The sequence below is a fragment of the Lycium ferocissimum genome, chromosome 9 (genome assembly GCF_029784015.1).
Source record: "Lycium ferocissimum isolate CSIRO_LF1 chromosome 9, AGI_CSIRO_Lferr_CH_V1, whole genome shotgun sequence".
Classification (NCBI taxonomy): Eukaryota; Viridiplantae; Streptophyta; class Magnoliopsida; order Solanales; family Solanaceae; genus Lycium; species Lycium ferocissimum.
This window is the reverse complement of record NC_081350.1, coordinates 21,481,142-21,494,688: the sequence shown is the minus strand read 5'-3', so window position 1 is coordinate 21,494,688 and position 13,547 is coordinate 21,481,142. Positions and strand designations below refer to the sequence as shown.

The following is a 13,547-nucleotide window of genomic DNA, read 5'->3' as shown; positions in this document are numbered from 1 at the left end:
TAAGCTATTGGGTGTTCATGTTACCTCCTAGACTAAAACTCTCTTTAGATTAAAAATCCCCCAGTTGAAGATGTGGCAAAATGTTGCGAATAACTTGGTGAGAGACGCATGGGAGATGAAAGAAATCTTAAAAAAATGAGACCACCTAGCATAATGAGTTCATGGTAGTTCTTGGGGTTGGTGGGGGGGGGGGGGGTGCGGTTATGGAAACTCCTTAATAGTTTAGGCAGAGGCGGATCTAGGATTTAAAGTTTGGGGGTTCCCGCCTATCTCAAGCTAAAAAATAAAAAAATTGATACATGGTGACCAAGGGGATTCGAACCCTTAACCAAGAGGAACAAAGCTTAAAAAGTTATTTTTCTATCACTAAACTAATAGCACACTTTGTTAATGGGTTCCCAATTCATATTTCTTATATATATATATATATTTTTCAATGCAAATACAGAAACTGCGCAAATGTCTGAGGTTCCTGAGAACCCATATAGCAACTCTTTTGGAGAAACCTTTTGGGCGTGAGTAAAATTTGCATAACAATGATCACTCCAAAAAACTCCACGTACTCTAAATAAAATATGATAATAAGAATTAAAGCAAAATATAACGTCAACAGCAGGATTCGAACCTGCGCAGGCAAAGCCCAACAGATTTCGAGTCTGTCTCCTTAACCACTCGGACATATTGACGGTTGTTTGTTCTTAGTCATTGGAAAAGTATTTCTATTATTTAACAATGAGTTTGTTTTTCATCACTTACCACTATTCGATCATTCTTTTACTTTAATGGGAAAGCAAATAATTTTTGGGGCAAAAAAGACCCTTTAGTGGAAGGATATATACTTACCTTTCTTTTTGTCGAAAGTCAGAGCACATATAAATATATATATATATATATATATATATATGTTGGGTTGTATATTTATGCTATATATATATATATATATATGTTGGGTTGTATATTTATGCAAATTTTTTTTTACCTTTCCCATTAAGAATGCGAAGGCAGGGGCAGAGGGAAGAAGGGCCAAGGGGTTCATCCGAACCCCCTTCAGCAAAAAATTACACTGTTTATACATGATTAAAATTATTTGTTATGTATATATAGTAGACGTTGAACCCCCTTCGGCTTCTTGTACGTTTACTTTTTCATATTGTGAACCCCCTTAGTGAAAATCCTGACTCCGCCACTGTGCGATCTAATTCATTTTGAAGTAATCGACTTAAAAAAAAAAATTCACTCAGATTATAACAATGTGTTTACTTTCATTTCTTCTTACCTGGTTTTCTTAACTTCACTCACGTTTTTCTTCTTTCGTGAATAAAAGACGTCCACAATGCATTTTTTTCAATATAAATACATAAATAAATGTATATCAAACTCGTTAAAAGGAAATTCGTTTTAATGATTTTGATGCTCTAAACTTTTAACAAGGTAAAGTTCAATATAACACCACATCTAGTCCTGAGCTGCAGTTGGAGTTGTCTCAATAATAAGATGCAGCAATTAGGGTTGGGCGTTCGGTTTTTCGGTTCGTTTTTTTCAGAGTTCGATCCGGTTTTTCGGTTTCGGTTTTTTGAAAGTGGACACCGAACACCGCACCGAATTAGTTCGGTTCGGTTCGGTTTTTTGAAGTTCGGTTCGATTCAGTTTCGGTTGTTCTAATTCGTTTTTAGCAATTACACATCTCTCCATTTATTTTCATTTTTCCTTCTTGATTGCTTCGAGTTACAGAGGTTTATGCTAAACTAAATGTTTGAAGGTTTGATGACTTTAGAATCCAACCATAGTGATCATCCACACATACAAGATAATATCTTCTATATACAAAATATAATGTATTATACAACGTATAATAAAAGCATACGAGGTATATAAAATTTTATATAGTGTGTATATAAAATTTTATATAGTGTATAATCAAATTATGTGAGTTATATCTAATTTATTATAATAGGTGAAATAAATTATATGAATATTATCCTATGTATAACATTTTTATTATACTATATATAATAAAAATCAACACTCAAATTATTATTATACTTGTGTTCAACATCACTCGTAGTGTTAAATGAAAACTGAGATTTTATTTTTTATGGAACAATGAAAGAAGTTGAGAATAAGGAGGAAGTAGAAAAGGTAAGGAAAAAATCTTTGGAAAAAAATCTTGCAGAATAAGGAAGAAGTATGAAATTGTATAAAAGCAGTTATACTCTGAACAACAAATAGGTATTGGAGTTATTCACGTATGAAGGTTTCCTTATATATAGCAATTTGATTTACTATAAAACACTTAGGCCTCATTTGTTTTCATTAAGATTAAGACGTCTGAATCTGAATACACATCTGAATGATTAAGATATTGTCTCTAGATCTGAACACTGAATGATTAAGACTGTTTGTTTTTCACTATCTGAATGTGCATAATGTATTTATTTAAACATAATAAATATACAATTCAAATTAAAAAAGTAACTAAATAGTAGAAAATAAATACAAATTTAATAAAATAAAATATTACTTGATAAAAAAATAAAACATTTATGTTCACTAGTAATGGTATAGATGTTTTGTAGTCATGGTGGGTGGTGAGTGGGTGGTTGGAGTGAGGGGTGGGAGGTAGTGGGGGTGGGGTTGGTGGGGTGTGGGGTTGGCAATGGGAGGTGGAGGGTGGTAGGTGGGGGTAGTGGGGAGTGCGTGGTGTGGGGTGGGGGTTGGTGCTAGGGAGTGAGGGTGGGTGGTGTGGGGTGGGATTGGGGTTAGTGGTGGGGTGGGGTTGGAGTGGAGAGTGATGGGGGTGGGGTTGAGGTGAAGGGTTGGGGTTGGGGTTGTTGCTGGTGATAAAAAAAGTTTCATAAAAAATTAAAACACCTCTTAATGATATTAAGACTTGGTTCAAGATCTTAATGATTAAGACCTATTCAGACCCAATAAGTGCTTAGATCTTAATGCAAACAAATGCACTTAATGGCTTAAGGTCTGAACCATTCAGATTCAGATCTCTAATAAGTGCAAACAAATGAGGCCTTAACCTGCCATGTAATATTTAATAACATTTAATTGCTAAGAGTATGTAAATATTATAATATTATTGTCTACTTATGTTTTTTTCCCCAAAAAAATTGTGTTCATGTAGTTAAAAAAAAAAAAAAAAACTTCGGTTTAACCGAAAAACCGAAGAACCAGTGAACCGGAACCGAACACCGAAATTGTTATTAAAAAAAACCAAAACCGAACCGAAATACCGAAAAAACCGAAACCGAAAAACCGAATTAATTCGGTTCGATCCGGTTTTTCGGTTTTCGGTGTTTATGCCCACCCCTAGCAGCAATGGCTGAAAGACAGCCAACTTGAAAAATGCATTACACTATGCAAAAGAAGACTTGCAAAGCCATCAATCCCGCTATTCCATTTTACGTAACAGTATTTGACTGGACACAACATATAAAAAATTAAAATTTTGAATAATCTAGTTCATTTGAAATCTTGAAAGCTATGAAATAGTTGTAAAGGAAGGAAATGGTGTCAAACAAGAAAAATCAAATCAAAGATAAAAAGTTGAAGAATATAGTGATTATGAAATTTGGTATCTGTGAAAAAATTGTATACATGAGATGATGTCAAACACTTGAATGAGTATCATATAAATTGGAACGGAAGAGTATCGTATAAGTTGGAACGGAGTAGCACCTAACATATGCACAAGTATATTAGTAAACCTGCGGGTTGAAGAACAATACTCCATTTCAGCATCAACTTGCATTACAAAAAACTTCGTCGAAAGAATTGGTTTGGAACTTGAAACTCACCTATCTGTTGTAAATAATTTCCACATGGCAACAATGTTGCTGCTACTGACTTGGTAGCCAGAAGATTATATTATGAGTAGCTAAGCAACTGTACAAGTTAATATCTACTGATATAGCAGCAGGACAGAAAAACGGAAGAGGAGCGATGGGGTAGGGAGGAAAGGGCAGAGAGAACCAGTCTCCTTGGTCTCTCTAGATACAAAGCATGTAGTTAAACATTACATGCTCCAAACTGATAGCATTCAAGTGGTTGGTCCGATAAATATTTGCAGCAGACGCTCATAATTGTTCGCTAAATTTCCCTGCACTAGAAACGATGGCACAATGTGTCAAATAGTTAATACCAAAACTTATTGACAAAGGGAAGAACAACATCATGGAAAGTCAATCTGTTTTCAGTAGGTTATTTACTATTTAGTTCTCCAGTTTCTTATAAATGTGTTACAGAATCAAGAGAAGTCCTATTTTTCTCCAAATTTCAGAGGTCAACAAGAATGCAGTAACGAATTTAGATGCTACGTCTTTTGTTTAGCTGTTACTCTCTCCAGTGACCAGTATCTTCCTTTTTCTACATTTAACCTCTTCTATACTCTCTGACTCAATTGGTTACATCCTCAATTAAATAATTGTTCATCTTAGTTGACATAAATGGTTACATCAGTGCAGTTGACGTGAAATGTTCACAGTATAGTTGACATAAATTACATCAATAACAAATGAAATATATGCAGTTGATTCAAATATTTAACATTTGCTCCAAACTGAAGCACAAGCAAGGTGAGTAAGCATACTAAGTAACGATACAATAGATCCGCATGAAATAGCGAAGTTCATGAATTCTGTATCTCTTTCCTTAGCCGAGAAAGGAGCGAACTCTCATGTTTCCTCTATGACTCTATGGTTATTTCAGATTTGGCGAGCATCTGGAATAACTAGTGAATTACAACTCTATTGTACAGCAATTAGGGCATTGGCCTTTGCGGCGTTAATGCTTTTTGTAGGGCTGGCAAAATGGTTAACCATCCAATCTGACCCATTAGATATGTGTATTGGATAACCGACTCTTTAGAAGTGGATCAAATATGGATATTATCCATATTATCAACTAAAAAAATAGATAGCCAAATGGATAATATGGATATAAATACCCATTTGTATTCTATTATGTTTCATAAGTTCTTGTTTTCTCGGAGTCTAAGCTTTTTTTATTTTATTTTTTCTGGGAGTCTAAACTTATTTTGGTTTTTAGTTTGTGTTCTCACCTGACTATTCCTGAAGCCATGGATAATACGGATACCCATATTATCAGTCAATTAACCCATTTTTTATCCGGGTTAAATACGGGTGGTCAGATATTTTATCCATTTTTGTTTAACCCATTTTCGACCTGCCCATATCCAATCCTACTCTATAGTATGATTTTCTACCGGAACTTTTTACACATGACAAAGTATTCAGTGTCTCAAAAGGCAATGCTGGGGATAAGGCCCCTAGACCCAACAGATATACCATAGCTTTTTACCAGAGATGTTGGTCCTTCAAAAAGGAGGCCTAATGGAAACCTTTGAGTGCTTTTAAATAGAAGGAAAAGTTTCTAAAAGTAAATGCTACCTCCAGAATACTCTTCCCCAAAAAGGAGCTATTCAGTCAAAAGACTTTTAATCGATCAGTCCTTTGAGTAGCATATACAAAATCATTGCAGTATTCCCAATAAAAGGATGAAAGTGGTGACCAGCAAACTAATCTCTGAATCTGAAAATGTATTTGTACAGGGGACAGATTATGGATGCATGTGAGGTGCCAACGAGTGTTTGGTTACAAGGCAAGAGCACAGGGTAAAAGGAGTCAATTGCAAATTACACCTGGAGAAAGCATATGACAGTGTTAAACTCGGCCTTTTTGCTAAATTTGATGACGGCTATGGGATTTGGAGATAAATGGATTCAGTGATTGATAGCATGTGTCACTAGAGTCAGGTTCTCGATCCTAATCAATGGGACTCCTATAGACTACTTCTGGCTATAAAGAGGTCTCCTTTCCTCTTTCCTCGGTAGAATGATTGGTAGGCAGCTAAAAAGAAATTGATCAATGACCTTTCATTGGTATTGAAAGACAGAACACGATTGAGGTATCCCATATGCTATATGCAAATGATACCCTGGTACTCTCTGGTGCAGAGGATCACAACTAAGGTAATTGAAAGTAATTATGTTAATTTTTGAAATTGTTTCTGCGCTACATGTCAATTTGGCACCGATCAGTTCTTCTCTGTAAACAACGTAAACAACATGGAGAGACTAGCAGGTATACTAGGGCATAAAAGTGGAGAATTTTTGGATGAAGTAAGTGGTATTAATCAAAGGCATCAAGAAGATGCAATAATTACAAGATATAGCATTTGAGCTTACAAAAAGAAGACTGGCTGGCTGTACAACAAATATCTAAGCCAGAACTAATGAGCTAGTAAAATCCAAAAGTTGATCTGCATTACCTACAGGGACCAATTTGGTCCAACTAAACAAATTGGCAATACACCTTGCTTTCAAAAGACCTAAAGGTGTTGACACCCCCTGAAAACATCTCCTATTCCTTTCTAACCAGATACACCAAAATATACAAGCTGGTACCATGTTCCAGATTTTCTTGATGGCTTTGTCAACTTTCCATAAAAGTGGAGAATTCCTCCTATGTACTTGAGGGCCTTCTCCTTGAAGCTAAACATAGTCACATAGACAGACTGGTGTATGACAGAATGTGGTGGCAAAATGAGAAAAAAAGGCTCGCTTCACGGGAAAGACAATATCTTTATTTTGGGGATACACTCACCCTCATAAATACTGTATTCGATGGGATTCCAACTAATTATTGTCATGGCATTCAATACCTCTAAAGGCAGTGAAGCAACTGGATAAAATAAGAAGGGATTTTTAAGGAAAGGTGATTCAGAGAGCCACAGATTACACGTAGTAAGATGGAGCAAGGTTACACACTCTTAAAAGTGGGGAAGGCTGGGAATTAGAGACCTGAGGAAGCATGACAAGAGCTTGCTCTTCAAATTGCTACCGAGATCCAATGTGGAAGAACCAGCTTTGCGGGAAAAGTATCATCATAAAGTATGGTTTGGATGGGCCATGGTGCAATAAACAAACAGCTGAGCCATATGGTGTACCTCTCTGGAAAAGCATTCATAGGCACTGGGAAGAATTTCAAATATTAATAGAGATTGTAGTAGGTGATGGAAAAAGGAAACCAGAACGTGGATTGACCAATGGTTAGATGGAACCCCCTTGACGCAGGCCTTCCGTAAAGTTTTTGGCATGGTTCTTAACCAAGAGGCAACTATTGCATTCAGGAGTAGTGAAGGACAGAATTAAGATCTAAGGAGGAAATTTTCTTGACTTGGAAGTAGAAAACTTAGCACAATTACTACTCTAGTCAGAAGGCACACACACTCAGCCAAACCAGATTATCTAGTCTGCAATTCACTGTAAAATCTTGCTACCACTTGCAATTCACTGTAAAATCTTCCTTCAAATTTGAAACTCTCCTAATACAGTTACTTATCAACAAAAAAAGGAAACTCTCCTAATACAGTCAACTCACTGTGATTTTTACAACCCAATGTTCAGTTTCTCCCAATACAGTTAATTTCTTTCTGCCTTAACGGTTATGAAGGCTTTCCTATTTCCTAAAACAAACACCCCTCTTCTCCCAGTCCTACCATCCTACTATGTCATTAATTTTTTTCTGCCTTAAAGGTTATGCAGCTTTCCAACTTCCTAAGACAAACACCCCTCCTCTCCAAGTCCCGCCAGCCTCCAACAAACCCCTACCGCAACAAGAGAAAACTTTTTTCAATTTCTAAAATACATCCTACTTCCCCCCTCACAAATCCTAGCGCAACCCCATGAACCCTACTCTTTCCCGTGGACACAAATATTCTCCTTTTTCTCACTTTTACGGCATTCCATTTTAATTTCTTGAAAGAAGAACATATTGAAGAAGTTCCATCTTTTTTTTTTTTTTTTTTTTTTTCTTTTTTTTTTTCCTTTTTTTTGAAACTGGTAAATATTGTATTCCTCAGCATTAAGGACATGCTGGAAACCTTCAAAAGGAACAAAAAGAGTATAAAAAAAAAATACTTCCAGTGATCTTAATAAGTCTATTAGTTGATCTATATCTTCTAAGCCTATCCCTTTACACCAAAAATAAAAAGATACTATACAATTCCGTTTGTCTTTTTTAATGGAATTGGATCTATCTTCAAAATATCTATCATTTCTCTCTCCAAACAGTCCACCAGATGCATTGGGGTATTATCCTCCACCACTTCTTCTGACCTTTGCTGCCTCATCTCTGATCCAACAACTTAGCAAGCCTGCAGTGTGCACAGGCATGGTCCACTTTGTCTCTGTGAGGCTGAGAAAGTGCCCATATTTGTGCTGTGAATTTGCAGTGCAGAAATAAATGGTTGTTAGACTCATCTGTTTCTTTGCAAAGAAAGCATCTGGAAACTATGATAGCACCCTTTTTCTTCAAATCTTCATGAGTCAAACATGCTCTCTTGGCTACCAGCCAAGTGAAGCACTTCACTTTAGTTGATGCTAAACTCTTCCATATTTTTTCAATACTTTCTGGTACACCCCATTTTGCACCATGTTAGCCCTATTAACAGTGAATTCCCCATCTTTGCTATGTTCCCATCTTAAGTTGTCAGGGTTAGATTTGATCCCCTTGAGTTCATCAATAACTTTTAGCAGATTAGCCAGCCTCTCCACCTCCCAGTCATTCAAAAATCTCCGGAAGGATAAGTTCCAGCTCTGTGCAGTCCAACAATCATTGATTGTAGCCTCAGGGTTATTGCACAAGATAAACAGATCTGGAAAAGAGTCCATCACTGGAATTTGATCATTTCAACCATCCTTCCAAAACTTGGTTTTTCTTCCATCCCCCACTTTTACCTGCAAATTCAACTCCAGCTTAGGCCACAAATCTCTGATTGTCCTCCAGACCCCTACACCATAGGTATTAGAGCTCAAATTAGTGCACCAAGGACTGGATTCACCAATGCATTTTATGACTTCTTTCCATAAAGCTTGATCCTCCCCGTTGTATCTGCATAGCCATTTCATCAGTAAGCTATTGAAGAAGTGTATAAGCAATCAGGGCCTGGAGCCTTATCCCCTTCAAATATATTCACTACAGTTTCTACTTTTTTTTTATGAAAGGCCTTTCCATCCAGATCTTTTCCTCTTCTGATAATTTAGCCAAGTTTTCATCCTCCCATTTAGGTCTCCACTTTTCTGTTTCAGTGAAGAGATCTTTATAAAAATTCAAAGTATGATCTCTTATTGCGTCAGTATGATCTCTTATTGCGTCTTTTTCAGCCACCAGATTTCTTTCAACTTGAATTCTATCAATGCAATTATACCTCTTATGTGCATTGGCTTGTTTGAGGAAGAACTTTGTATTTCTATCACCTTGAGTTTTGTCTCCACGAAATCTCTAAAACTTTTGCAATATCCTCAAGTTCCTTACTTAAAGCATCTCTAGAAGCTATTAATTATCCTCAAGTTCCTAACTCAAGAGAATTTTCAGAAAGGAGGGATCAATATAAGCAAATGCTCATTGTGTGAAAGACAAAAAATGACATAAATCACCTCTTCATCCATTGCGCATTCACCAAGAAAATCTAGGAACTCATCCTGAACATTGTAGGAATCAATTGGACTGCGCCTAGGACAACGAAAGAGCTGCTGCGAGGTTCGTATATTAAAGGGGTGTAAAAGGAAAAGATTGAAATTTGGAACTCAATCCGTTCAGCTGACTGGTGGACCAATTGGAAGGAAAGAGAACATAAGAATTTTTGAAAGCAGACTGAATCTATAATTAGCATTAAACACAGATTATCTCTTCACTTTTTTCTTTTTCTTTTTTTGGGTGTAACATGGCTGTTGCAAATTATACAGAGGCCAGGATAGACTTATTGAGCTCTTTACATAATCAGCGGGATGTGTCCAACATAAATATTCAACAGCACCTTCTGGTTGCTGGATTCTCAATAATATAATCGTTCAACGATCAAAATAGAAACAGCAACAAGTCGAACAGACTGTGGGAGAGGGGGATGTGGACGAAAGGAATGATAATTTAGTCTAACATGACAAGCAGACACCTCATAAAAGAAAAGTTACAGCACAGATGAATAATAGCTGGAAAATGTTATCATTGTTTTCTTCATAAAAGCTGGAAACAAAAAGACGTAAAAGAGCTAGTAAGGAGCTCCATGGGGAAAATATAGACATAATTCACTCACCTTGTTAATGCTCAGGAATTTCTCTGCATGTCAAAATTGTCATCAAACTGAAGTACTGGTGCTTGAGTAATTTTTCACCAGCCACTCATGAGGATATGGGTATAATATCTCGGTGTTGAATTGCCAAACCATGATTCTTGAACAGTTCATTGGTAAACCTTCCATTTGGCTTTCATCTTCCACCACTTGTTCGATAAATGTGCTCACCTGCAAATAGAATCACTAGGATTGACATTTGCGCATAAGGTAATATAGACAACAGCTGTAATATCCCTTCCCCTTTCTTTCAAGGATGGTACGGTGCGGCGTTCCAACTTCTTATTCATTTTCACTAGCCATGTTCTTTCAGGTACACCATCACATTAGCTTTGGTGACTGTGGAACTATCCCCTAACAGAATTTCTTTTTTTTTTAATTAACAATCATCAGGGATCCAGGGTAGATACAAAACTCACTTGTGAACTAGCTCTGACTGTATCAGATTGCCTTATAGGTTCTAGTGTTGGTCGGTGCCACCTCTTTGGATCCCAAAGTATTGTACTATTGAATGCAAATCCCGATATTTCTGCATAGAATCTCTGAAATCTTTTTGCTCTACCTTCAGTGTGCCAACCTATAACCTGAGAACCGTTACAGATTGGACCCTGTAAGATAACTTTCCTATTATTTTCAGCAAGTCGTGCCACAATCCATGTCCCAAACCGGCTGCATACAACAAAATCTATCAAGAAAGTTGATATGTGGAATCATAGAGTCAGCACATCACCTAGAGGGGCATGACTCATTGCATTTAGACCAAATGCTTATACCAAAAAGAAAAGATGAGAGGCACCTAAGATCAGAGTCATCAAGAAGCCATAGGAATACGGAAGTTTACCTGATAAGGACGGACTATAAACAAAATAGTAGAGTAATAGCTTAAGCAAGAAAAAAGGAAATGAGAACATGCAAATATCAACTAAATTGAGCATAGGTAATGTTCCATAAGGATATAGACTACTGGAAACTTGCTTACACTTTGCTTTATATCAACAAAAGTAGAACAAGGTTGCTAACACGCTGAAAGTAAGAAAAAATAATAAATAGAGTACCTGATTTGTCTCATCTGCTCAAAGATATCAGCAGAGTATATGTTGTGTTCATCAGCAAAATAGACAATACCATCGAGACGGTGTCTTTCAATGTGAGAGAGTGCCGCATTCCTTAGGTGAACGTTTTTCTCTTTCACATCAGTCAAGTTCTTGCTGCACACAAGATGCCTGTACATGACTCCAGTTCTTCTCAATATATCAGCAGTTTCAACAGATTGAGAGTTCATCTCAACAACTATCCACAATAAAGGAGAAGGCACCAACTTTAATGCATAGGCCAGACGATTTAGATAGTGTGCTTGAAATGGCCGAATTTCTGTAGGTGTCACAATAATCAAAAGTTTACGGGACACCATCAACTCTTGGTCAAGTGATTGGTTAAAAGAGGCATTGAAGGCAATTTCTTCTTTCAGTTCAACATGTACTAATTTAGGCTCTGATGTCGAATTATCCTTGACAGATAAATCCTCAGTGGTTGAAGTCGCATTTCTAGATATGTCATATGATCGAGCATTTTCTTCTGGCTGGAGGACGTCAAAGGATAAAGCTTGATGTTTAGATATAAAATTTGTTGACAAATTCAGTAATGGAGTAAGGCCAATAAATACTCCAAGAACGAAGCAGAAAACGAATTGTAGAAGCGCTCTCCTCCAAATGAGTCCCTTTAACTTTGACCTATCTAAGGGCCTAGAAGATCTTCGTGACAAAAGACCAACTACAAATGTCTGAACCTTGTATAATGCATAATCCAATGAACCAAAAGAAGACATCAATGCACCAGTTGGTGTATAGCTATGATTACACGACGATGACTTGGACAGTGGAGAGGCCGCCGCAGGACTTTCTCCATTCATAGCGCTTCCAGGACGAGGCACTGGGGACAACGTTCTTCTAATCGAAGCCATAATATTAATCAGGCAACCCTAAATTGTTTCAAAGACACTCTTGGCACACTAAAATAATACCTTACAGGCCTTATCCAACTAAATCAATCAGGTGAAAATTTTGTAACTATAGATAGCTAAAAATGAGGGAAAGCTTATCAAGTACAGTGAAGCTATCCTCAAAAATGGCAGATTCAGCACAAGTTCAACTAACCTCAAAGCAAAGTTCAACCAACCACTTGACTCTTTTGGCAGCACAAAAGTCCATCACAATACACTATCAATTCCTCAAAATTCAAAACTCTTCTAAGTAAGTATTGATCTATACTAAAACGATGAAACAACATGTCTATCAAAAATCATAACTTTAACACAGAAGAACACAACACCCCACCAACCAAATCTTGAAATAAGTCAACAAAAGGCCAATACCAATTAAGAAAAAGTCAATTCTGACCTCAAGAAAACACCAGATTTGAACTTGAGATGAGCAAATCTTGAGCTCAAATGAAAAGGGTTACTCCATTTTCTTCCAATAAGAAAAGGGTCATCAATAAGAGGACAAAGAACAAGAAGAAACAATCACAATTGTTATGCCAAAAAAAAAAAAACCTCTTTTTGAGACAATTTAGTTAAGGTAGTACTAAAATAGAAACTTGAAAACCCTTTCTTGGACAACTAATCAAACATATAGAATGAGCTGAAAGTGTTCCATGTTTTGAATCTTGAGAAAAAGAGTAGACTACTTGGCCACTGTAAAAAGCAAGAAAAAAAAAAAAAAAAAAGGACATTTATGAGCACTCTTTATCTTTCCTTTTTTTTTTTTCCTTTTTAATTACTACTCACTTTATATGTTTTTGTTTTTTAGGGTCAGACTAGTCACCTTTATATGTGACCTTTTATGTTGGCACATTCCACAATATTTGAATCATTACATGATCGGTATTATTGTTTCAAAATATTTAATTTAAGTATTTGATAAAGTAAATTTAATTTTGATATAAACTTTTTATAAGACAAATTCATAAATACTACACTAATTTTGTTCCTGCTATATATTAATAAAAAGAATACTTAAAAGGATCGGACAAGAGAAAACGTCTCCACCTTTCAAAGGAATAAAAAATGTGCCAGTAGTTAGTACAATAATTTAATGATAATAATTAGGATGCAGATTCAAAATTTTCTTTTATTCTGTTTTTATATACATTCATCACGTTAGTTCAATTTATTTTCCTAGTACTTTATGGATTTTTCTAGGCAAAACTCATGTTCTGGTTGTGACACAGACTAGTGAATTATGAGCAGTTTATTAAAGTTTAATAAAATGTGGCGACGATTTAAATATTTAATACATCAGAATTTGTTTTTGTATTGTTATGTATCATGCGAAAGTTATACATTGTGATAAGAATATTTGAGAGTGAAAATAATTTGATAATTCCTT

The 13,547-nt window shown here is 36.1% G+C and overlaps 1 protein-coding gene and 1 non-coding gene across 6 annotated transcripts; both read right to left on the bottom strand.

The window, feature by feature from the left end:
* Positions 1 to 604: 604 nt before the first annotated feature.
* Positions 605 to 686, bottom strand: TRNAS-CGA (transfer RNA serine (anticodon CGA)). Its single transcript has one exon. It is a non-coding gene; the product is annotated as a tRNA-Ser (tRNA).
* Positions 687 to 3,617: 2,931 nt separating this feature from the next.
* LOC132029873 (probable beta-1,4-xylosyltransferase IRX9H) lies at positions 3,618 to 12,899 on the bottom strand. Of its 5 annotated transcripts, none has more exons than XM_059419265.1 (5): positions 12,315 to 12,898; positions 11,217 to 12,107; positions 10,581 to 10,830; positions 10,126 to 10,332; positions 3,618 to 4,111 (listed from the first exon to the last, which is right to left on the bottom strand). In XM_059419265.1, the coding sequence occupies exons 2-4, from the start codon at positions 12,068 to 12,070 to the stop codon at positions 10,168 to 10,170; spliced, it is 1,269 nt and encodes a 422-aa protein (XP_059275248.1). In that variant the 5' UTR covers positions 12,071 to 12,107; positions 12,315 to 12,898; the 3' UTR covers positions 3,618 to 4,111; positions 10,126 to 10,167. The 5 variants fall into 5 exon arrangements, with proteins under 5 accessions (XP_059275248.1, XP_059275249.1, XP_059275250.1 ...); XM_059419266.1 differs by having other exon boundaries at positions 11,217 to 12,104; XM_059419267.1 differs by having other exon boundaries at positions 12,558 to 12,898.
* Between the last annotated feature and the right edge of the window lie 648 nt (positions 12,900 to 13,547).

Bases quoted from the DNA above. Each gene is read 5' to 3' on its own strand.
- LOC132029873 (XM_059419264.1), bottom strand. From the start codon at position 12,121: ATGGCTTCGATTAGAAGAACGTTGTCCCCAGTGCCTCGTCCTGGAAGC. The intron at 10,831-11,216 runs GTACTCTATTTA...TGTTGTATGCAG, and splicing joins GAGCAGATGAGACAAATCAG to CCGGTTTGGGACATGGATTG. The intron at 10,333-10,580 runs GTGAGTTTTGTA...TTCTATTTGCAG, and splicing joins CAGTCAGAGCTAGTTCACAA to GTGAGCACATTTATCGAACA.